This window comes from Petromyzon marinus, chromosome 68 (genome assembly GCF_048934315.1).
Source record: "Petromyzon marinus isolate PM22_M1 ecotype Great Lakes invasive population chromosome 68, UKy_Petmar_22M1.pri1.0, whole genome shotgun sequence".
Taxonomy (NCBI): Eukaryota; Metazoa; Chordata; class Hyperoartia; order Petromyzontiformes; family Petromyzontidae; genus Petromyzon; species Petromyzon marinus.
This window is the reverse complement of record NC_133734.1, coordinates 3,855,641-3,878,973: the sequence shown is the minus strand read 5'-3', so window position 1 is coordinate 3,878,973 and position 23,333 is coordinate 3,855,641. Positions and strand designations below refer to the sequence as shown.

General features: G+C 51.9%; 1 protein-coding gene across 2 annotated transcripts in view; it reads left to right on the top strand.

Annotated features, from left to right (window-relative positions):
• GMCL1 (germ cell-less 1, spermatogenesis associated) overlaps positions 1–23,333 on the top strand; it is a 29,323-nt gene that overhangs the window by 3,786 nt on the left and 2,204 nt on the right. The window contains exons 2-13 of one of the 2 annotated variants that reach the window (XM_076054781.1): positions 150–273; positions 1,811–1,907; positions 4,139–4,236; positions 6,213–6,325; positions 6,985–7,050; positions 8,087–8,171; positions 13,606–13,699; positions 13,908–14,048; positions 17,911–17,980; positions 18,830–18,905; positions 19,184–19,329; positions 21,798–21,885. In XM_076054781.1, the coding sequence (XP_075910896.1) occupies positions 150–273; positions 1,811–1,907; positions 4,139–4,236; positions 6,213–6,325; positions 6,985–7,050; positions 8,087–8,171; positions 13,606–13,699; positions 13,908–14,048; positions 17,911–17,980; positions 18,830–18,905; positions 19,184–19,329; positions 21,798–21,885 (1,198 nt within the window). The remainder of the gene's footprint in view (positions 1–149; positions 274–1,810; positions 1,908–4,138; positions 4,237–6,212; positions 6,326–6,984; positions 7,051–8,086; positions 8,172–13,605; positions 13,700–13,907; positions 14,049–17,910; positions 17,981–18,829; positions 18,906–19,183; positions 19,330–21,797; positions 21,886–23,333) is intronic. The other variant, XM_032978804.2, reaches the window with a different exon arrangement.

Here is a 23,333-nt window from a genome sequence, read left to right as displayed (position 1 = left end):
TTGCCACTAGGGAGACAAAGGCGGTCGGGCGTGGTGCTGGCCACCCACCCCCTCGTGTACCGTTCCGGCCTTAATAGGTGCTCGCTAACAGCACTTGCCCCTACAGTCTGTTAAGGCTATGCGGGGGATCTTTGTCTTTGTATGTACAGGAAGAGGTCCCGCTGTACCTCTGTATACATATACAAGACTCTCTTCCTCCACGGGGAGAACAGCGACATCAAGATCACGGCTCTGGGACAAACGTGGAACCTGCACAAGATTTACTTGTGCCAGGTGAACTGTTTGTGTGTGTGTCTGTGTGTGTGTCTGTGTGGGGAGTGATAGTGTAGCGGTTAGCGCGCTGCGCTATGAACCTGGCGACCCGGGTTCGATTCCCGCTCACGGCCAACACCAGTGACGATTATCTGAACCGGTCCCGGGCCTCCCCTAGGTCGACTCAGCCTCAAATGAGTACCTGGTGCGGTGTGTAAACATCGTCACTAGGGAGACAAAGGCGGTCGGGCGTGGTGCTGGCCACCCACCCCCTCATGTACCGTTTCGGCCTTCATAGGTGCTCGCTAACAGCACTTGCCCCTACAGTCTGTTAAGGCTATACGGGGGATCTTTGTCTTTGTGTCTGTGTGTGTGTCTGTGTCTTTATGTGTGTGTGTGTCTGTCTGCATTCGTGTCGGGAGTAGTAGTGTAGCGATTAGCGCGCTGTGCAACGAACCCGGCGACCAGAGTTCGATTCCCGCTCACAGCCACCAACACCGGTGACGATTATCTGAAGCGATCCTGGGCCTTTTATAGGTCGACTCAGCCTCAAATAAGTACCTGGTGCCATGGCGTGGATTAAACATCGCCACTGGGGAGACAAAGGCGGCCCGGCGTGGTGCTGGCCACCCACCCCCTCTGTGTGTGCCACAGTGCCGGTAGCCTTCATAGGCGCTGCTGCTGCTGCTACTCGCTAACGGCACTTTCCCTGACAGGTCTGTTAAGAATATGGGACCTTTCGTGCCGGCATGAAAATGCAACAATGGGTTTTACCCTTTCCCGGCATATAAAACAGGCTCAAAGACAATGCCATCATATATTATTATTATCGGAGCGTGTTTTTTATTTATTTTGCACGGTTCGCCACAAGTACAGTGCGGGTTAATGCAGCAACAGGATTCCTACAGCAAGGATTCTTAACACGTAGGAGGCTTACGCGAGAGATATCCACAGTACGTTTTTTTTTGGGGGGGTTGAATCGCGTGAATATATAAATGTTGTGTCGTTGAACCTGCCACCACCCGACACAGCTAGTGAGTAAGGGTAAATGTCACGAAAACAGAACGTGGCCAAGTCGTTACTAGTATACTACACTATACACTACTATACACTGCTATACACTGCACTACTATACACTGCACCATACACTACACTAATAACACTACACTATACACTACACTACTATACACTACACCACTATACACTAATATACACTACTATACACTACTATACACTACACCACACACTACACCACTACACACTACACTATGTGCTAGTGCTGTACTAGTGACGAATCGGCAACGTTCTGTTTAAGTGATACAACCCTTGCTAATCGGCCGCGTCGGGTGGCGGGGGTTTGACGACACGACGTTTGTACGCTTTACGCGATCTAAACTACCCCCCCCCCCCAAAAAAAAATACCTGCGTTGTGGACCAAAGGGGAAGCTTAGGCGGTTTTTAACGTCTTGACGCGTTTTGTTGCCGGAATCGCAAGGGGTGCTGCTAAGGCTACGCTGTGGGGGGTGGTGGTGGGGGTCTTTGTGTCTGTGCGCTGCAGTCACCGTACTTTGGCAGCATGTTCAGCGGCTCGTGGAAGGAGTCAAGCGCCGAGGAGGTGACCCTGCAGATCCCGGACGCGGCCATCGACGTGGAAGGTGGGAGGCTCTCTGGCTCGCTCGCTCGGCACTGAGACACTCATAGACTTACTCAGCACTGAACCACCCATTGACTCACTCAGTACTGACACCCATAGAGACCCATAGACTCAACACTAAGACACCCATTGACTCAACACTGAGACCCATAGACTCAACACTAAGACACCCATTGACTCAACACTGAGACCCATAGACTCAACACTAAGACACCCATTGACTCAACACTGAGACCCATAAACTCAACACTAAGACACCCATTGACTCACTCAGCACTGAGACCCATTGACTCAACACTAAGACACCCATTGACTCAACACTGAGACCCATAGACTCAACACTAAGACACCCATTGACTCAACACTGAGACCCATAGACTCAACACTAAGACACCCATAGACTCAACACTGAGACCCATAGATTCACTCAACACTAAGACATCCATAGACTCAGCACTGAGACACCCATAGACTCAGCACTGAGACACCCATAGACTCAACACTGAGACCCATAGACTCAACACTAAGACACCCATAGACTCAACACTGAGACCCATGAACTCAACACTGAGACAACCATAGACTCAACACTGAGACACCCATAGACTCAACACTGAGACACCCATAGACTCAACACTGAGACACCCATAGACTCAACACTGAGACACCCATAGACTCAACACTGAGACCCATAGACTCAACACTAAGACACCCATAGACTCAACACTGAGACCCATAGACTCAACACTAAGACACCCATAGACTCAACACTGAGACCCATAAACTCAACACTGAGACACCCATAGACTCAACACTGAGACACCCATAGACTCAACACTGAGACACCCATAGACTCAACACTGAGACCCATAAACTCAACACTGAGACACCCATAGACTCAACACTGAGACACCCATAGACTCAACATTGAGACACCCATAGACTCAACACTGAGACACTCATAGACTCAACACTGAGACACCCATAGACTCAACACTGAGACACCCATAGACTCAACACTGAGACCCATAGACTCACTCAACACTGAGACACCCATAGACTCAACACTGAGACACCCATAGACTCAGCACTGAGACCCATAGACTCACTCAACACTAAGATATCTACTGACTCAACACTGAGACACACATAGACTCAGCACTGAGACCCATAGACTCTCTCAACACTAAGATATCTACCGACTCAACACTGAGACCCATAGACTCAACACTGAGACACCCATAGACTCAACACTGAGACACCCATAGACTCACTCAACACTAAGATATATATTGACTCAACACTGAGACACCCATAGACTCAACACTGAGACACCCATAGACTCAACACTGAGACACCCATAGACTCACTCAACACTAAGATATCTATTGACCCAACACTGAGACCTATAGACTCAACACTGAGACACCCATAGACTCAACACTGAGACACCCTTAGACTCAACACTGAGACACCCATAGACTCAACACTGAGACACCCATAGACTCAACACTGAGACACCCATAGACTCAACACTGAGACCCATAGACTCACTCAACACTGAGACACCCATAGACTCAACACTGAGACACCCATAGACTCAGCACTGAGACCCATAGACTCACTCAACACTAAGGTATCTACTGACTCAACACTGAGACACCCATATACTCAGCACTGAGACCCATAGACTCACTCAACACTAAGATATCTACTGACTCAACACTGAGACCCATAGACTCAACACTGAGACACCCATTGACTCAACACTGAGACACCCATAGACTCACTCAACACTAAGATATCTATTGACTCAACACTGAGACACCCATAGACTCAACACTGAGACACCCATAGACTCACTCAACACTAAGATATCTATTGACTCAACACTGAGACACCCATAGACTCAACACTGAGACACCCATAGACTCACTCAACACTAAGATATCTATTGACTCAACACTGAGACCCATAGACTCAACACTGAGACACCCATAGACTCAACACTGAGACACCCATAGACTCAACACTGAGACACCCATAGACTCAACACTGAGACACCCATAGATTCACTTAACACTAAGATATCTACTGACTCAACACTGAGACCCATAGACTCAACACTGAGACACCCATAGGCTCAACTCCTTTGCCAGGTGCTACTCACAGCACTTGCCCCTGCAGCCCTGTTGAAGGCTACCCGGTGGACCTTTGTCTGTGTGCGCGCAGCGCTCCAGACGGCATTTGGGTCTCTGTACCGGGATGATGTCCTCATCCAGACGGAGCGAGCCGTGCCACTGCTGGCTGTGGCCAGCCTACTCCAGCTCGTGAGATACACACAGATACACACATGCACTTTCACACACACATACACATGCATACACACACACATATACATATACACATATACATACACACAGTGAGCCATGCCACTGCTGGCCATGGCCAGCCTACTCCAGCTCGTGAGATACATACACACATACAGATACACACACATACACATGTATACACACACACATACACAACAACAACAACCGCCATTCGCCACTAAGTGGCGGTGACGTCACCACGACGCTTGTGCCAGGCCATGTGCACCTTGAGGCCACGTGGAGTGTCGAACGCCCGCTGGCAGGAGGTCACGGGGCAGACCCAGGTGCCACGGGTCGACTGACTGAGATAACTGGCTGATGCACCACCTGTGCCCCCTACTTGCCAACCTGCTGTGCTTTAGCCACCCATACATACACACACATGCACACACACATATATGCATACAAACATACATACACACAGTGAGCCATGCCACTGCTGGATGTGGCCAGCCTACTGCAGCTCTTGAGATACACACATACACACACATACACACACATACATATGCATATATACACAGAATCAAACACATACATATACATACACGCACATACATATGCTCAGATACACATAGATCATGGATGTGTGCGTATCTGTGTGTGTATCTGTGCGTGTGTGTAGCGGTTAGCGCGCTGCGCTACGAACCTGGCGACCCGGATTGGATTCCCGCTCACGGCGAACACCAGTAACGATTATCTGAACTGGCCCTGGGCCTCCCCTAGGTCGACTCAACCTCAAATGAGTAGCTGGTGCGATGTGTAAACATCGCCGCTGGGGAGACAAAGGCGGCCGGGCGTGGTGTTGGCCACCCACCTCCTTGTGTGCCGTGCTGGCCTTAATAGGTGCTCGCTAACAGCACTTGCCCCTATAGTCTGTTAAGTCTATATGGGAGATCTTTGTATTTGTGTGTGTATACCTGTGTGGGAGGCTGATCGATGCCCTGGTGCGGTCAAGTGAGGGCTCCCTATTGCTCAACCATGTTATGTATGCCAATGATCTGGTAATTGCTGCTCACTCAGAGGAGGAGTTTGAGGCGCTGCTGCTGAACCTGGAGCTTGCCACTAAGAGGTGGGGCCTTACCATCAGCCCCACCAAAACTACCATCGGACACTCCACCCCCACAACTCCCAATTGGTGATGGGGCAGTTGTGGAGAGAGTGGAGAGTTTCCCATACCTGGGCAGTGTGCTTATGACCGGCTCCAGTTTAACAGCAGAGGTCTCACTCCGAATCAGTCAAGCTGCATTATCTTTTCATCGGTTGCGTAACGCTGTGTGGAAGCTACCTGGTCTGTTGCTCCGCACGACGCTTCAGGTCTTCTCGGCCACAGTCATTCCCTCCCTTCTCTATGCTTGCGAAACGTGGACCCCCCTAATGGAACATCTTCGCCGGTTAGAAACATCCATCCTGGGTTTAACCAGGCTGGATTGTGTGAGGAGCTCACAAATCCTTGAAAGATCTGGACAAAGTCCCATCGGTGAGCTCCTCCGGCAGAGGAAAGATGGAATGATGTGGTACAGGAGGATGTGGAACTGAGTGAATTTGCCGATGATTGGTACCGGCGGTGTCAAGATCGGCCTCTGTGGAGGAAGCTCGTGAAGGACGCTACTGGGCAGTTGGAGGCAGTCGCCCTCCAACAAGAACGGAGGGCGGAGGAGCGACGCTCACAACAATGAGCGGAGCTCCGGGTGGTTAAAGCACAGCAAGTTGGCACAGTAGGGAGCACAGGTTATGCATCAGTCAGTCATCTCATTCAGTCGACCCGTGGCACCTGCAGGGTCTGCCCAGTGACCTCCTGCCAGCGGGCATTCGACACTTCACGTGGCCTCAACGTGCACATAGCTTGGCACAAGCGTCGTGGTGACGTCACCGCCACTTAGTGGTGAATGGCGGTTGTTGTTGTGTATCTGTGTGTGTCTGTGTGTGTGGAGTAGGAGGGTCTGATGCAGCGCTGTGTAGAGGCTATGCAGGACTGCCTCTCCAGCCGCTTGGTCTGCAGATTTCACCAAGCGGCACTCACCTACGGGCAGAGCGCGCTAGCCAGCTCGTAAGAGATGCACACGTACACACATACACACGTACATACAGATACACACACACGTATACACGTACTTGCATACATACAGACACACGTACATTCAGATACGCACTACCCACACACACGTATAAAGATCCTCCGTATAGCCTTCAAAGACTGTAGGGGCAAGTGCTGTTAGCGAGCACCTATAAAGGCTGGCATGGCACACGAGGGGGTGGGTGGCCAGCACCACGCCCGACCGCCTTTGTCTCCCCAGTGGAGATGTTTACACACCGCACCGGGTACTCATTTGAGGCTGAGTCGACCTAGGGGATGCCGGGGACCGGTTCAGATAATCGTCACTGGTGTTGATCATGAGCGGGACTCGAACCCGGGTGGCCAGGTTCATAGCGCAGCGCGCTAACCGCTACACTACACACAGACACACACAGACACACACATACATACACACACATACATACACGTAAACACATACAGACACACATACATAATACACATGTATGCACATACATGTACATACATACAGACACACACATACATACACTTACACACATACAGATACACATACAGAACACACACGTATACACATACATGTACTCACTGGTACCGTGTGGTACTCACTGGTACTGCGTGGTACTCACTGGTACTGTGTGGTACTGGGTGTGCAGGTGTCTTTCTTGGCTCCACCACAACTTGATGACTCAGCCAAGCACAGAGCTACTCAAGGAGATCAGGTACCCCTGGGTGCACCTAGCCTGGCACAGCTGAGTGCACCGACCCTAGAACAGCAGCAGAACAACCCATAGCACCTGCTGGGTCTGCCCTGTGACCTCGTGCACCTAGCCTGGCACAGCAGCAGTCAACCCATGGCACCTGCAGAGTCTGTGCTGTGACCTGCCGTCAGAGAACATGCAACACTTCACATGCTGTTCTTAGTGTAATGTCTCTGTCTCTCTCTGACTGTCTCTCTCTGTCTCTCTCTCTATCTCTGTCTCTCTATGTCTGTCTCTCTATCTGTCTCTGTGTCTCTCTGTCTGTCTCTGTCTCTCTCTGTCTGTCTCTCTACCTGTTTCTGTGTCTCTCTGTGTGATGTGTATCTCTCTGTCCATGTCTCTCTGTCTCTCTGTGTGATGTGTATCTCTCTGTCTCTCTCTGTGTCTGTCTCTGTGTCTGTCTTTATGTCTCTGTGTCTGTTTCTTGTCTCTCTCTCTGTCTCCATTTCCCTCTCTGTATATATGTGTGTGTGTCTCTCTCTGTCTTTTTCTCTGTGTCTTTGTCTCTGTGTCTCTCTGTCTCTGTATGTGCATCTCTCCGTCTCTCTCTGTAATGTGTATCTCTCTGTCTGTGTCTCTCTGTCTCTCTCTGTCTCTCTGTGTCTCTCTGTGTGATGTGTATCTCTCTGTTTGTGTCTCTCTGTCTGTGTCTCTCTGTCTCTCTCTGTCCGTGTCTCTCTGTGTGATGTGTATCTCTCTGTCCGTGTCTCTCTGTCTCTGTCTGTGTGATGTGTATCTCTCTGTCCGTGTCTCTCTGTCTCTCTGTGTGTCTCTGTGTCTCTGTCTCTCTCTGTCTCTCTGTGTATCTCTCTGTCTGTGTCTCTCTGTGGGATGTGTATCTCTGTCTCTCTGTCCGTGTCTCTCTGTCCGTGTCTCTCTCTGTCTCTCTCTGTCTCTCTGTGTATCTCTCTGTCCGTGTCTCTCTGTGTGATGTGTATCTCTCTCTGTCTCTCTGTGTATCTCTCTGTCCGTGTCTCTCTGTCTCTGTCTGTGTCAGTGTGGACCTCATGGACCTGGTGGTCTCCTCCTCGGAGCTCTTCGTCATGCAGGTTGAGATGGACATCTACAGCCTGCTCAAGAAGGTGACTACACTACACTATACACCACACACTATACTCTACTATATACTACACTATATACTATACTATACACTACACACTCCACTATACACTACACTATATACTATACTATACACTACACTATACACTACACTACACTATACACTACACTATACACTACACTATACACTACACTATACACTACGCACTACACTACACTATACACTACACAATACACTACACTATTCACTGCACTATACACTACACTATACACTACATTATACACTACACTATACACTACTATACACTATACACTACACACTATACTATACACTACACTACACACTACACTATACACTACACTACACACTATACTATACACTACACACTATACTATACACTACTACACTACACTATACACTACACAATACACTACACTATACTATACACTACACTATACACTATACTATACACTATACACTACACTATACTATACACTACACTATACTATACACTACGCACTACACTATACACTACTACACTACACTATACACTACACTTGACACTACACTATACACTACACTACACAATCCACTATACACTACACACCCAATTATACACTACACACCCAATTATACACTACACACTCCACTATACACTATACTATACACTACACTATACTATACACTACGCACTACACTATACACTACACTATACACTACTACACTACACTATACACTACACTATACACGACTATATACTACACTATAGACTACTATATATTACTATACACTACTATTCACTACTGCGAAACACTACACTAGAAACTACACTACTACACTACACTTCTATACACTACACAACTATACACAACACTACTATAAACTACAGTACTATACACAACACTACTATACACTATTAAACACAACACTATACACTACTATACACTACACTACTATAGACTACACCACTATACACTACACCACTATACAATACACTATACATACTCTTTGGTTCTATTCGGTAAAGTCACGTAGGTAAAAAATAAAACAACAAAAATCACGACGTTTCGGCCACAACACAAGCGGCCTTCATCAGGTGACGGGACCAGACTGTCTCGAAGACTGCGCTGGAGTGAAACAGAGCCAAGCTCAGACCACGGCCTTTAAGCTGTGTGAGAGGGATTAAGGTGAAGGAACAAAACTGTCGGGATGACAGAGCTCCAATGAACGCTGGGTGAGAGAAGTGAGGTACCCCGACAAAGGAGTTTACACATCAAACAGGAGAATTTAGCATTGAAACAGCCGAGGGACCAGCTTATGGCTGGTCACAGAAATAGCTATGTTAAAGTCAAAGCCTACACATCCACAGAGGCACCTGGTACATGGACGCCTACGTGACTTTATCGAATAGAACCAAAGAGTATGGATCCTTGCAGTCACGAAAGTTTCAAATCTAGAATACACTATACACTACTATACACTACACTTTACACTACTATATGATTATCTGAACTGGTCCCCTCGGTCGACTCAGCCTCAAATGAGTACCTGGTGCCATGGTGTGTAGTAAACATCGCCACTGGGAGAGACAAAGGCGGCCGGGCGTGGTGCTGGCCACCCACCCCCTCTGTGTGTGCCACAGTGCCAGTAGCCTTCATAGGCGCTTCTACTCGGGGTATCTTTGTCTGTGTCTGTGTGTCTCTGTGTGTGTCTGTGTGTCTCTGTGTGTGTCTCTGTGTGTCTCTTTGTATCTGTGTGTCTCTGTGTGTATCTGTGTGTCTCTATGTGTATCTACGTGTGTTTGTGTGTCTCTGTGTGTATCTCTATGTGTATCTGTGTGTCTCTGTGTGTCTCTGTGTGTCTGTGTGTGTCTGTGTGTAACTAATAAGCTTGTGCCGGAGGCCCCAGGGGGACAGGCGTCTATGACGTCTCCTGACCAAACCCCAATTGGCGGAGCCAGGAGATTGAATCTCTACCCTCGGGGCTCCTCCAGAAACAATGAAAAGCCACTTCGGGTGGCCACGTGGAATGTTTGAACGCTCACTGCGGAGAAGAGGCTGCCACTCCTCTGTCGGGAGCAGGACCGGTACCGCCTGGATCTCTGTGGCATTCAGGAGGCCCGGTGGACCGGTTCTGGCTCCTGCCACCATGAGGGGTGGACAGTCCTCTACTCGGGGCAGCAGACCGCCAAACAACAGGGTGTGGCTCTTCTTTTGAACAAAAGAATGAAGGGGGCGTGGGAGCGTGGCGGTGAGGTGTGGGAAGCTGTAAGCCCCAGGCTACTTTGGGCTCGCCTTCCCATCAACCGGAGGCGAGGAGTGGTGGTCGTGGTTACTTATGCCCCCACTGAAGACGAACATCCGTGGAGGGATGCAGGCAAAGGCGATGAGTCAAATGCCTTCTATGACCTCCTGTCACAGGTGCTGGCTAAAGTGGCCCCTCGGGATAGAGTCATCTTGTTGGGTGACTTCAATGCCCGAGTTGGTCATGATGCTGGCACCTGGTTTGGAGTGATTGGAGGGCATGGGCCAGATCAGCTCAATAACAACGGTAGGAGGCTGCTAGATTTTTGTGCAGCCCATGGGCTTGTAATTACCAACACGCTATTCCGTCATCGGCGCATCCACACAACATCATGGATGCATGCCGGGTGATAGCAAGAACATCTGCTGGACTACATAGTGATGGACCAGCGGATGCGAGCCCATGTCTTTGACACCCGGACCTACCGTGGAGCTGATCTGTCCTCTGACCATCGACTAGTCATCTGTAAGATGCGCCTGCCATTCTTCCACTCCGGTGGTGGGTGTACACCCAGGACCCAATTCCAACCTAAAGTGGCCTGGTCTCAGTTATCTGATGAAAGTTGCAAGCGAGAATTTCATCATCGCTTGCGGCTGGGGTTGGCATCGTCCCCCACTCCTCCTGATGTTGAGGGTAAGTGGGCGAGGTTTAGGACTGTTACTCATGCAGCTGCAATGGCTGCTTTGGGTACGCGGTCCAGACCTCGCCAGAGACCCTGGCTGACAGAGGAGGTGTTCAGGATGGTTGAGAAAAAGCGACAGGCCCACTGTCATCGGCTACAGAATCCCACGTCAGAGAATGAGGAGGCTTACCGCAGCCTTCGCTCGGAGGTTTGGAGAGCCGTGAGGCGCTGCAAGGATGGGTGGTGGTCGCGGGTTGCTGAGCAGATGGTCTGCCTCAGTGGCCCGCGATCACAAATCTCTATTTAACTCCATCAAAAAAGTAACCTGCAGCGCCACACCTATTACCATCATTAGGGGAAAAAACGGTGATCCAATCTCCGACCCCCAGGAACAGGTTTGCAGATTTTCTGAGCATTTCTGTGAGGTCCTGGGGGAGGGGAAATCCCTCAGCCAGGAAAACATCGTGGCACAAAGTGGGGATGACCCTGCTGAGGCTGCAGTGCCTCAAATATTGGAAGAAGTCACCCCCTGTGAGTGGCTGGCTGAGGTGCCATCTGTTGAGGAAGTACTGAAGGCGATCCGGAGTCTGAGACCAGGAAAGGCACCGGGCAGAGATGATCTCCCAAGCGAAATGCTGAGGGAGGGTGGCGTTTGTCCACAGACTGCTCTACATGACATCATAACAACAGTCTGGACCACTGGACAGGTTCCGCAGAATTGGAAGGATGCTCTGGTGGTCCCCCTCTTTAAGAAGGGGGACCGCACAGACTGTAACAACTACAGGGGCATCTCACTCCTCAGTGTGCCGGGAAAGGTCCTGGCAAGGATTATTCAACATCGCCTTGCCAGGCACGCCGAGGAGAGGCTTGCGGAGCCCCAATGCGGTTTCAGGAAAGGGCGGTCCTGCACAGATGCCATATTTTCTGTCCGTCTGCTCCAGCAGAGGTGTAGGGAATTCCAGCAAGACCTACATCTCTGCTTTGTTGACCTGGTCAAGGCCTATGATACCATCAGTAGGCCTGGGCTCTGGGTTGTTCTTCGTGCTTTTGGAGTACCTGACCCTCTGCTCACGATCATTAAGGACCTTCATGATGGTGAACGGGCCCGGGTAAAACTGCGTGGCCGGGAGTCAGAGCCATTCTTTGTACATCTTGGGGTGTGACAGGTATGTCCTCTGGCTACCACATTATTTAACATCTATTTTGACCACGCAGTTCGTGAAGCCTTCAATAGCTGTACCGGGGGAATATCCATTTGGGACAGATATAATGGGAGGCTGATCGATGCCCGGGTGCGGTCAAGGGATGGCTCCCTATTGCTCAACCACGTTATTTTTGCCGATGATTTGGTAATAGCTGCTCATTCAGAGGAGGAGTTGGAGACGCTGCTGCTGAGACTGGAGCGTGCCACTAAGAGATGGGCCTTACCATCAGCCCCACCAAAACTAAGCACCTGCCTGGGTATTTTGTACCATCGGACACTCCACCCCCACAACTCCCAATCGGTAATGGGGCAGTTGTGGAGAGAGTGGAGAGTTTCCCCTACCTGGGTAGTGTGCTTAAGACCGGCTCCAGTTTAACAGCAGAGGTCTCACTCCGAATCAGTCGAGCGGCAATATCTTTTCATCGGTTGCGTAATGCTGTGTGGAAGCTACCTGGTCTGTCGCTCCGCACTAAACTTCAGGTCTTCTCGGCCACGGTCATTCCCTCCCTTCTCTACGCTTGCGAAACGTGGACCCCAAATGGAACATCTTCGCGGGTTAGAAACATTTGGACTAGCCTCCCTACGATCCATCCTGGGTTTAACCAGGCTGGATTGTGTGAGGAGCTCACAAATCTTTGAAAGATCTGGGCAAGGTCCCATCGGTGAGCTCCTCCGGCTGGCAAGGCTGCGTTGGCTGGGTCATGTAGCCCGCATGCCCAGCCACCGCATGCCGAAACAGCTTTTGTTCGGCCGGATCGAGGGGGCTAAACAGGTGCGGCACAGGCTAGAGAAGAGATGGAGTGATGTGGTACAGGAGGACGTGGAGCTGAGTGGACTTTCCGATGACTGGTACCAGTGGTGTCAAGATCGGCCTCTGTGGAGGAGGCTCGTGAAGGACGCTACTGGGCAGTTGGAGGCAGTCGCCCTCCAACAACAACGGAGGGCGGAGGAGCGACGCTCACAACAACGAGCGGAGCGCCGGGTGGCTAAAGCACAGCAGGTTGGCACAGTAGGGGGCACAGGTGGTGCATCAGCCAGTCATCTCAGTCAGTCGACCCGTGGCTCCTGGGCCTGCCCCGTGACCTCCTGCCAGCGGGCGTTCGACACTTCACGTGACCTCAAGGTGCACATGGCCTGGCACAAGCGTCGTGGTGACATCACCGCCACTTAGTGGCGATTGGCGGTTGTTCGTGTTGTATCTGTGTGTGTCTATCTGTGTATGTGTATCTGTATCTGTGTGTCTATCTGTCTGTGTGTCTATCTGTGTGTGTATATCTGTGTGTTTGTATCTGTATCTGTGTGTGTCTATCTGTGTGTGTCTCTCAGTGGCTGTTCCTCCAGGTATCCCCCACGTGGGAGGGCTCTCTGAAGGAGCTGGCGACAGACACGGACGCTTGGCTCAAGGCGCAGAGGGAGGACGGTGAGGGAAGGAGATGGAGGGGGGGAGAGGGGGGGGGGTGGTGGTGGTCGTTACGTTTACTGGTTGTTGTAGTGGTGGTGGTGGTTTTTGTGGTGATGGTTGTTGAGGTGGTGGTGATTGTGGTTTTTGTGGTGGTGGTGGTGGTGGTGGTGATGGTGGTTGTTGTGGTGGTGATGGTGGTGGTTGTTGGGGTGGTTGTGGTTGTCAGGTTCCTCGGCTGCTGGTTGGGTGCTGGACAGGGCGTGTGTGCGTGTGTACGCGCAAGCATTCCGGAGCGTTCGACTGCAGCACGTCCTGAACGACCTGGCGTCTAGCGGCATCGTGGAGAGAGACAGACTTGTACCGCATGGTGAGACACATACATATAGACACAGAGACACAAAGATAGACACAAAGATAGACACAGACATACACAGAGACACTTCCTGAACGACCTGGCGTCTAGCGGCATCGTGGAGGGAGACAGACTTGTACCGCATGGTGAGACACACATAGATAGACACAGAGACACATACAGATAAGACACAGACACACACACAGATAGACACACAGATAGACACACAGACACACACGGATAGATACACACAGATAGACACTGAGACACACAGACACATACAGATAGACACAGAGACACACACAAACACAGAGACACACAGACAGACAGACACAGAAACACAGAGATAGACACATAGATAGATACACACAGATAGACACAGAGACACACACAGACACATACAGATAGACACAGAGACACACACAAACACAGAGACACACAAACACACAGAAACACAGGGATAGACACACACAAATAGACACATACACAGATAGACACATACAGATAGACACAGAGACAGAGATCGACACAGATAGATGCAAGAGACATACACAGAGACACGTCCTGAACGACCTGGCGTCTAGCGGCATCGTGGAGAGAGACAGACTTGTACCGGATGGTGAGACACACACAGATAGACACAGAGACGCATACAGATAGACACACACAGATAGACATAGAGACACACACAGACACATACAGATAGACACAGAGACACACACAAACACAGAGAGATACAAACACAGAGATAGACACAGAGATAGACACAGAGATAGACACAGAGATAGACACACACACAGACACAGAGACACACAGAGACAGACCCGTCTTGGTGTGTGTATCTGTGTGTGTATCTGTGTGTGTGTCTGTGTGTCTGTCTGTGTGTGTATCTGCGTGTGTCTGTGTGTGTGTCTTTGTCTGTGTGTGTCTGCCCTCTGACCATCGACTAGTCATCTGTAAGATGCGCCTGCCATTCTTCCACACCGGTGGTGGGTGTACACCCAGGACCCCATTCCAACCTAAAGTGGCCTTGTCTCAGTTATCTGATGAAAGTTGCAAGCGAGAATTTCATCATCGCTTGCGGCTGGGATTGGCATCATCCCCCACTCCTCCTGATGTCGAGGGCAAATGGGCGAGGTTTAGGCCTGTGACTCATGCAGCTGCAATGGCTGCTTTGGGTACGCGGTCCAGACCTCCCCAGAGACTCTGGCTGACAGAGGAGGTGTTCAGGATGGTTGAGAAAAAGCGACAGGCCCACTGTCATCGCCTACAGAATCCCACGTCAGAGAATGAGGAGGCTTACCGCAGCCTTCGCTCGGAGGTTCGGAGAGCCGTGAGGCGCTGCAAGGATGGGTGGTGGTCACGGGTTGCTGAGGAGATGGAGTCTGCCTCAGTGGCCCGCGATCACAAATCTCTATTTAACGCCATCAAAAAAGTAACCTGCAGCGCCACACTTATTACCATCATTAGGGTAAAAAACGGTGATCCAATCTCCGACCTTCAGGAGCAGGGTTGCAGATTTGCTGAGCATTTCTGTGAGGTCCTGGGGGAGGGAAAATCCCTCAGCCAGGAAAACATCGTGGCACAAAGTGAGGATGACCCTGCTGAGGCTGCGGTGCCTCAAATATTGGAAGAAGTCACCCCCTGTGAGTGGCTGGCTGAAGTACCTGTTGTACTGAAGGCGATCCGGAGTCTGAGACCAGAAAAGGCAGCGGGCAGAGATGATCTCCTAAGCGAAATGCTGACGGAGGGTGGCGTTGTGCACAGACTGCACTATATGGCATAATACCAACAGTCTGGACCACTGGACAGGTTCCGCAGGATTGGAAGGATGCCCTGGTGGTCCCCCTCTTTAAGAAGGGGGACCGCACAGACTGTAACAACTACAGGGGCATCTCACTCCTCAGTGTGCCGGGATAGGTCCTGGCAAGGATTATTCAACATCACCTTGCCAGGCACGCTGAGGAGAGGCTTGCGGAGCCCCAATGCGGAATCAGGAAAGGGCGGTCCTGCACAGATGCCATATTTTCTGTCCGTCTGCTACAGCAGAGGTGTAGGGAATTCCAACAAGACCTACATCTCTGCTTTGTTGACCTGGTCAAGGCCTATGATACCATCAGTAGGCCTGGGCTCTGGGTTGTTCTTCGTGCTTTTGGAGTACCTGACCCTCTGCTCACGATCATTAAGGACCTTCATGATGGTGAGCGGGCCCGGGTAAAACTACGTGGCCGGGAGTCAGAGCCATTCCCTGTACACCTTGGGGTTATGACAGGGATGTCCTCTGGTTCCCACATTATTTAACATCTATTTTGACCACGTAGTTCGTGAAGCCTTCAATAGCTGTACCGGGGGAAACTCCATTTGGTATAGATATAATGGGAGGCTGATCGATGCCTGGGTGCGGTCAAGGGATGGCTCCCTATGGCTCAACCACGTTATGTATGCCTATGATTTGGTAATAGCTGCTCATTCAGAGGAGGAGTTGGAGACGCTGCTGCTGAGACTGGAGCGTGCCACTAAGAGATGGGGCCTTACCATCAGCCCCACTAAAACTAATCACCTGCCTGGGTATTTTGTACCATCGGACACTCCACCCCCACAACTCCCAATCGGTGATGGGGCAGTTGTGGAGAGAGTGGAGAGTTTCCCCTACCTGGGCAGTGTGCTTTTGACCGGCTCCAGTTTAACAGCAGAGGTTTCACTCCGAATCAGTCGAGCGGCAATATCTTTTCATCGGTTGCGTAAAGCTGTGTGGAAGCTACCTGGTCTGTCGCTCCGCACTAAGCTTCAGGTCTTCTCGGCCACGGTCATTCCCTCCCTTCTCTACGCTTGCGAACCGTGGACCCCTTCAATGGAGCATCTTCGCCGGTTGGAAACATTTAGGCTGGCCTGCCTACGATCCATCCTGGGCTTACCAGGCTGGATTGTGTGAGGAGCTCACAAATCCTTGAAAGATCTGGGCAAGGTCCCATCGGTGAGCTCCTCCGGCAGGCAAGGCTGCGTTGGCTGGGTCATGTAGCCCGCATGCCCAGCCACTGCATGCCGAAACATCTTCTGTTCGGCCGGATCGAGGGGGCTAAACGGGCGCGGCACGGGCTAGAGAAGAGATGGAGTGATGTGGTACAGGAGGACGTGGAGCTGAGTAGACTTGCCGATGACTGGTACCAGCGGTGTCAAGATCGGCCTCTGTGGAGGAGGCTCGTGAAGGACGCTATTGGGAAGTTGGAGGCAGTCACCCTCCAACAACAACGGAGGGCGGAGGAGCGACGCTCACAACAACGAGCGGAGCGCCGGGTGGCTAAAACACAGCAGATTGGCACAGTAGGTGGCACAGTAGGGGGCACAAGTGGTGCATCAGCCAGTCATCTCAGTCAGTCGACCCGTGGCAGTTGGGTCTGCCCTGTGACCTCCTGCCAGCGGGCGTTCGACACTTCATATGGCCTCAAGGTGCACATGGCCTGGCACAAACGTTGTGGTGACGTCACCGTCACTTAGTCGCGAATGGCGGTTGTTGTTGTGTGTAGGTGTGTGTGTTTACGTGTGTGTGTGTGTAGGTGTGTGTGTTTACGTGTGTGTGTAGGTGTTTGTGTTTACGTGTGTGCGTCTACGTATGTGTGTGGGTGTTTACGTGTGTGTGTAGGTGTGTGTTCTTGTGGCCTGGCACAAGCGTCGTGGTGACGTCGCCGCCACTTAGTGGCGAATGGCGGTTGTTGTTGTTGTTGTGTGTATGTGTGTCTGTGTGTATGTGTCTGTGTGTATCTGTGTGTATGTGTCTGTGTGTATCTCTGTGTATGTGTGTGTCTGTATGTGTCTGTGTATATCTGTGTGTATGTGTATCTGTGTGTGTATCTGTGTGTGTGTGTCTGTGTGTGTGTAGAGTGGCTGATGCCGCTCTACCGGACTCAGTGGCTCACGATGCTGAGAGTGGAGCAAGACCTAGACAAGGGGTAAACACACACAAACAGACACACACACAGACACACACACAGACACACAGACACACACACAGATACACACAGACAGACACACACACACAGACACACACACACAGATACACACACAGACACACACACAGACACACACAGACACGCACAGACACGCACACACAGACACATATACACAGACACACACACACACAGACACACACAAAGACACACACACACAGACACACACACAGATACACAGACACACACACATACACAGATACACACAGACACACACAGACACACACACACAGACACACACACACAGACACACACACAGACACACACAGATACACACACACACAGACACACACACACAGACACACACAGACACACACAGATACACACAGATACACACACAGACACACACACAGACACACACACAGATACATAGACACACAAATGGATACACATAATCTCCATGTCTCTTGCTCTCTCTTTCCGTGTCTCTCTCCCTGTCTCTCTCTCTGTCTTTCTCTCTGTCTCTCTCCGTGTCTCTCTCTCGCTGTCTCTCTCCGTGTCTCTGTCTCTATCACTCTCTTCGTGTCTCTCTGTCTTTCTCCCTGTCTCTCTCTCTGTCTCTCTCCTTGTCTCTCTCTCTGTCTCTCTCCTTGTCTCTCTCTCTGTCTCTCTCCGTGTCTCTGTCTCTTTCTGTCTCTATCACTCTCTCTGTGTCTCTCTGTCTCTCTCCGTGTCTCTCTCCCTGTCTCTCTCTGTCTCTCTCCCTGTCTCTCTCTCTGTCTTTCTCTCTGTCTCTCTCCGTGTCTCTCTCCCTGTCTCTCTCTCTGTCTTTCTCTCTGTCTCTCTCTCCAGGCCGGTTGAGTTGGACTTGGAGGCTTTGGAGAGGCAAAGCTTGCGTTGCGGAAGGAAGCTGAACAAAGACGGTGAAGTAAGACTCCTCACCTCACACGCTCGCCCACATGCTCACCCACACGCTCACCCACATACCCACATGCTCACTTACACGCTCACTCACACGCTTACCCACTCTCTCTCCGCGTGTCTCTCTCTGCTCGTGTCTCTCTCCCCATGTCTCTCTCCCCGTGTCCCCGTGTCTCTCTCACTGTCTCTCTCTCTCTCCCCCCGTGTCTCTCTCCGTGTTTCTCTCTCCCCGTGTCTCTCTCATCCTCGTGTCTCTGTCCCCGTGTCTCCGTGTCTCTCTGTCAGTACTGCTGGAGGTGGACCGGCTATTCGTTTGGCTTGGACCTGCTGGTCAGCTACTCCAATCGGCTGTTCATGTTCAAGAGGAACACCTACACACAGCAGTACAGTGGGGCCGTGAGCCTGGCTCCAACGAGATCACTCTGTTACAGGCAAGATACACACACACAGATACACACACACACGTAGATACACACACACACACACAGATACACACACAGATACACACACACACGTAAGCACACACCTACACACAACAACAACCGCCATTCGCGACTAAGTGGCGGTGACGTCACCACGACGCTTGTGCCAGGCTATGTGCACCCTGAGGCCACGTGAAGTGTCAGGCAGGAGGTCACGGGGCAGACCCAGGTGCCACAGGTCGACTGACTGAGATGACTGGCTGATGCACCACCTGTGCCCCCTACTGTGCCAACCTGCTGTGCTTTAGCCACCCGGCGCTCCGCTCGTTGTTGTGAGCGTCGCTCCTCCGCCCTCCGTTGTTGTTGGAGGGCGACTACCTCCAACTGCCCAGTAGCATCCTTCACGAGCCTCCTCCACAAAGGCCGATCTTGACACCGCTGGTACCAGTCATCGGCAAGTCCACTCAGTTCCACGTCCTCCTGTACCACATCACTCCATCTCTTCTCTAGCCCGTGCCGCGCCTGCTTTGCCCCCTCAATCCGGCCGAACAAAAGCTGTTTCGGCATGCGGTGGCTGGGCATGCGGGCTACATGACCCAGCCATCGCAGCCTTGCCCGCCGGAGGAGCTCACCGATGGGACCTTGCCCAGATCTTTCAAGGATTTGTGAGCTCCTCACACAATCCAGTCTGGTTAAACCCAGGATGGATCGTAGGCAGGCCAGCCTAAATGTTTCTAACCGGCGAAGATGTTCCATTAGGGGGGTCCATGTTTTGCAAGCGTAGAGAAGGGAGGGAATGACCGTGGCCGAGAAGACCTGAAGCTTAGTGCGGAGCGACAGACCAGGTAGCTTCCACACAGCGTTACGCAACCGATGAAAAGATATTGCCGCTCGACTGATTCGGAGTGAGACCTCTGCTGTTAAACTGGAGCCAGTCATAAGCACACTGCCCAGGTATGGGAAACTCTCCACTCTCACCACAATTGCCCCATCACCGATCGGGAGTTGTGGGGGTGGAGTGTCCGATGGTACAAAATACCCAGGCAGGTGCTTAGTTTTGGTGGGGCTGATGGTAAGGCCCCACCTCTTAGTGGCACGCTCCAGTCTCAGCAGCAGCGTCTCCAACTCCTCCTCTGACTGAGCAGCTATTACCAAATCATCAGCATACATAACGTGGTTGAGCAATAGGGAGCCATCCCTTGACCGCACCCGGGCATCGATCAGCCTCCCATTATAGCTGTACCATATGGAGATTCCCCCGGTACAGCTATTGAAGGCTTCACGAACTATGTGGTCAAAATAGATGTTAAATAATGTGGGAGCCAGAGGACATCCCTGTCGCACCCCAAGGTGTACAGGGAATGGCTCTGACTCCCGGCCACGTAGTTTTACCCGGGCCCGCTCACCATCATGAAGGTCCTTAATGATCGTGAGCAGAGGGTCAGGTACTCCAAAAGCACGAAGAACGACCCAGAGCCCAGGCCTACTGATGGTATCATATGCCTTGACCAGGTCAATAAAGCAGAGATGTAGGTCTTGTTGGAATTCCCTACACCTCTGCTGTAGCAGATGGACAGAAAATATGGCATCTGTGCAGGACCGCCCTTTCCTGATTCCGCATTGGGGCGCCGCAAGCCTCTCCTCAGCGTGCCTGGCAAGGCGATGCTGAATAATCCTTGCCAGGACCTTTCCCGGCACACTGAGGAATGAGATGCCCCTGTAGTTGTTACAGTCTGTGCGGTCCCCCTTCTTAAAGAGGGGGACCACCAGGGCATCCTTCCAATCCTGCGGAACCCGTCCAGTGGTCCAGACTGTTGTTATGATGTCATATAGGGCGTTCTGTGCACAAACGCCACCCTCCCTCAGCATTTCACTTGGGAGATCATCTCTGCCCGGTGCCTTTCCTGGTCTCAGACTCTGGATACACACATAGGTACACACACAGGTACACACACAGATACACACACAGATACACACACAGATACACACACAGGTACACACACAGATACACACACAGATACACACACAGATACACAGAGACACACACACAGACACGCACAGGTACACACACAGATACACACACAGGTACACACACAGATACACACTGAAATAGTGGCCCCTCCAGTCTGTTAAGGCTACACGGGGGTATCTTTGTCTGTGTGTGCGTGTGTTTTGTCTGTGTGTGCGTGTGTTTTGTCTGTGCGTGCGCGCACATAGGTTGTGACAATTATCTGCAGCAATGCTGGGCCTCCCCTAGGTCGACTCAGCCTCAAATGAGTACCTGGTGCAGCGGTAGTGTAGTGAACATCGCTAGCACTGGGGGGGGGAGACAAAGGCGGCCGTGCGTGGTGCTGGCCATCTACCCCCTCTGTGTGTGCCACAGTGCCGGTAGCCTTCATAGGCGCTGCTACTCGCTACTAACAGCACTTGCCCCAACAGTCTGTTTGAGGCTATACGGGGGATCTTTGTCTTTGTAGGTTGAGAGTCATCTCTTTGGATGCCGCTGGAAAAATTCAGTTCCAACATTCAACCGGTTACCAAACCCTGTCTCTAGAGAAAGACCAGGTAAGACGCGGAGAGGCACGAGAAGACGCGGGGAGACACGGGGAGACACGGGGGGACACGTGGGGAGACACGGGAAGACATGGGAGCGACGCGGGGAGACGCGGGGAGACACGGGAAGACATGGTGGAGACACGGGGAGAGATATGGACGAGACACATAGAGACACATAGAGACACGTGGAGACACGGGGAGATGCAGGGAGACATGGGGAGACACGGGTGAGACACGGGGAGACATGGGAGAGATATGGAGGAGACTCGGAGGAGACACAGGTGAGACACGGGGAGACATGAGAGAGATATGGAGGAGACACGGGGGAGACACGGGGAGACGCGGGGAGACATGGGGAGACGCGGGGAGACGCGCGGAGACACGGAGGAGACACGAGTGAGACACGGGGAGACGCGGGATGCAGGGAGACACGGAGGAGACACGGTGAGAGATACGGGGGACACACGGGGGAGATGTGGGGAGACACGCGGGAGACACGGGGGAGACACGTGGGAAGCACGGGGAGACATGGGGAGAGATATGGAGGAGACGCGTAGAGACACGAGGAGACGCGGTGAGACCCGGGTGAGACACAGGGAGACGTGGGGAGATGCAGGGAGACACGGAGGAGACACGGGGGAGACACGGGAGAGACACGGGGAGATACGGGGGGACATGGGGAGACACGGGGGAGACACCGGTGCGTGTGTGTGTCTTGGTATTTGAATGTCTGTATGTGTGTCTGTGTATGTGTTTGTATGTCTGTGTGGAAGCTACCTGGTCTGTCGCTCCGCACTAAGCTTCAGGTCTTCTCGGCCACGGTCATTCCCTCCCTTCTCTACGCTTGCGAAACGTGTACCCCCCTAATGGACCATCTTCGCCGGTTAGAAACATTTAGGCTAGGCTGCCTACGATCCATCCTGGGTTTAACCAGGCTGGATTGTGTGAGGAGCTCACAAATCTTTGAAAGGTCTGGGCAAGGTCCCATCGGTGAGCTCCTCCAGCGGGCAAGGCTGCGATGGCTGGGTCATGTAGCCCGCATGCCCAGCCACCGCATGCCGAAACAGCTTTTGTTCGGCCGGATTGAGGGGGCTAAGCGGGCGCGGCACGGGCTAGAGAAGAGATGGAGTGATGTGGTACAGGAGGACGTAGAGCTGAGTGGACTTGCCGATGACTGGTACCAGCGGTGTCAAGATTGGCCTCTGTGGAGGAGGCTCGTGAAGGATGCTACTGGGCAGTTGGAGGTAGTCGCCCTCCAACAACAACGGAGGGCAGAGGAGCGACGCTCACAACAACGAGCGGAGTGCCGGGTGGCTAAAGCACAGCAGGTTGGCACAGTAAGGGGCACAGGTGGTGCATCAGTCAGTCATCTCAGTCATCTCAGTCAGTCGACCCGTGGCACCTGGGTCTGCCCCGTGACCTCCTGCCAGCGGGCGTTCGACACTTCACGTGGCCTC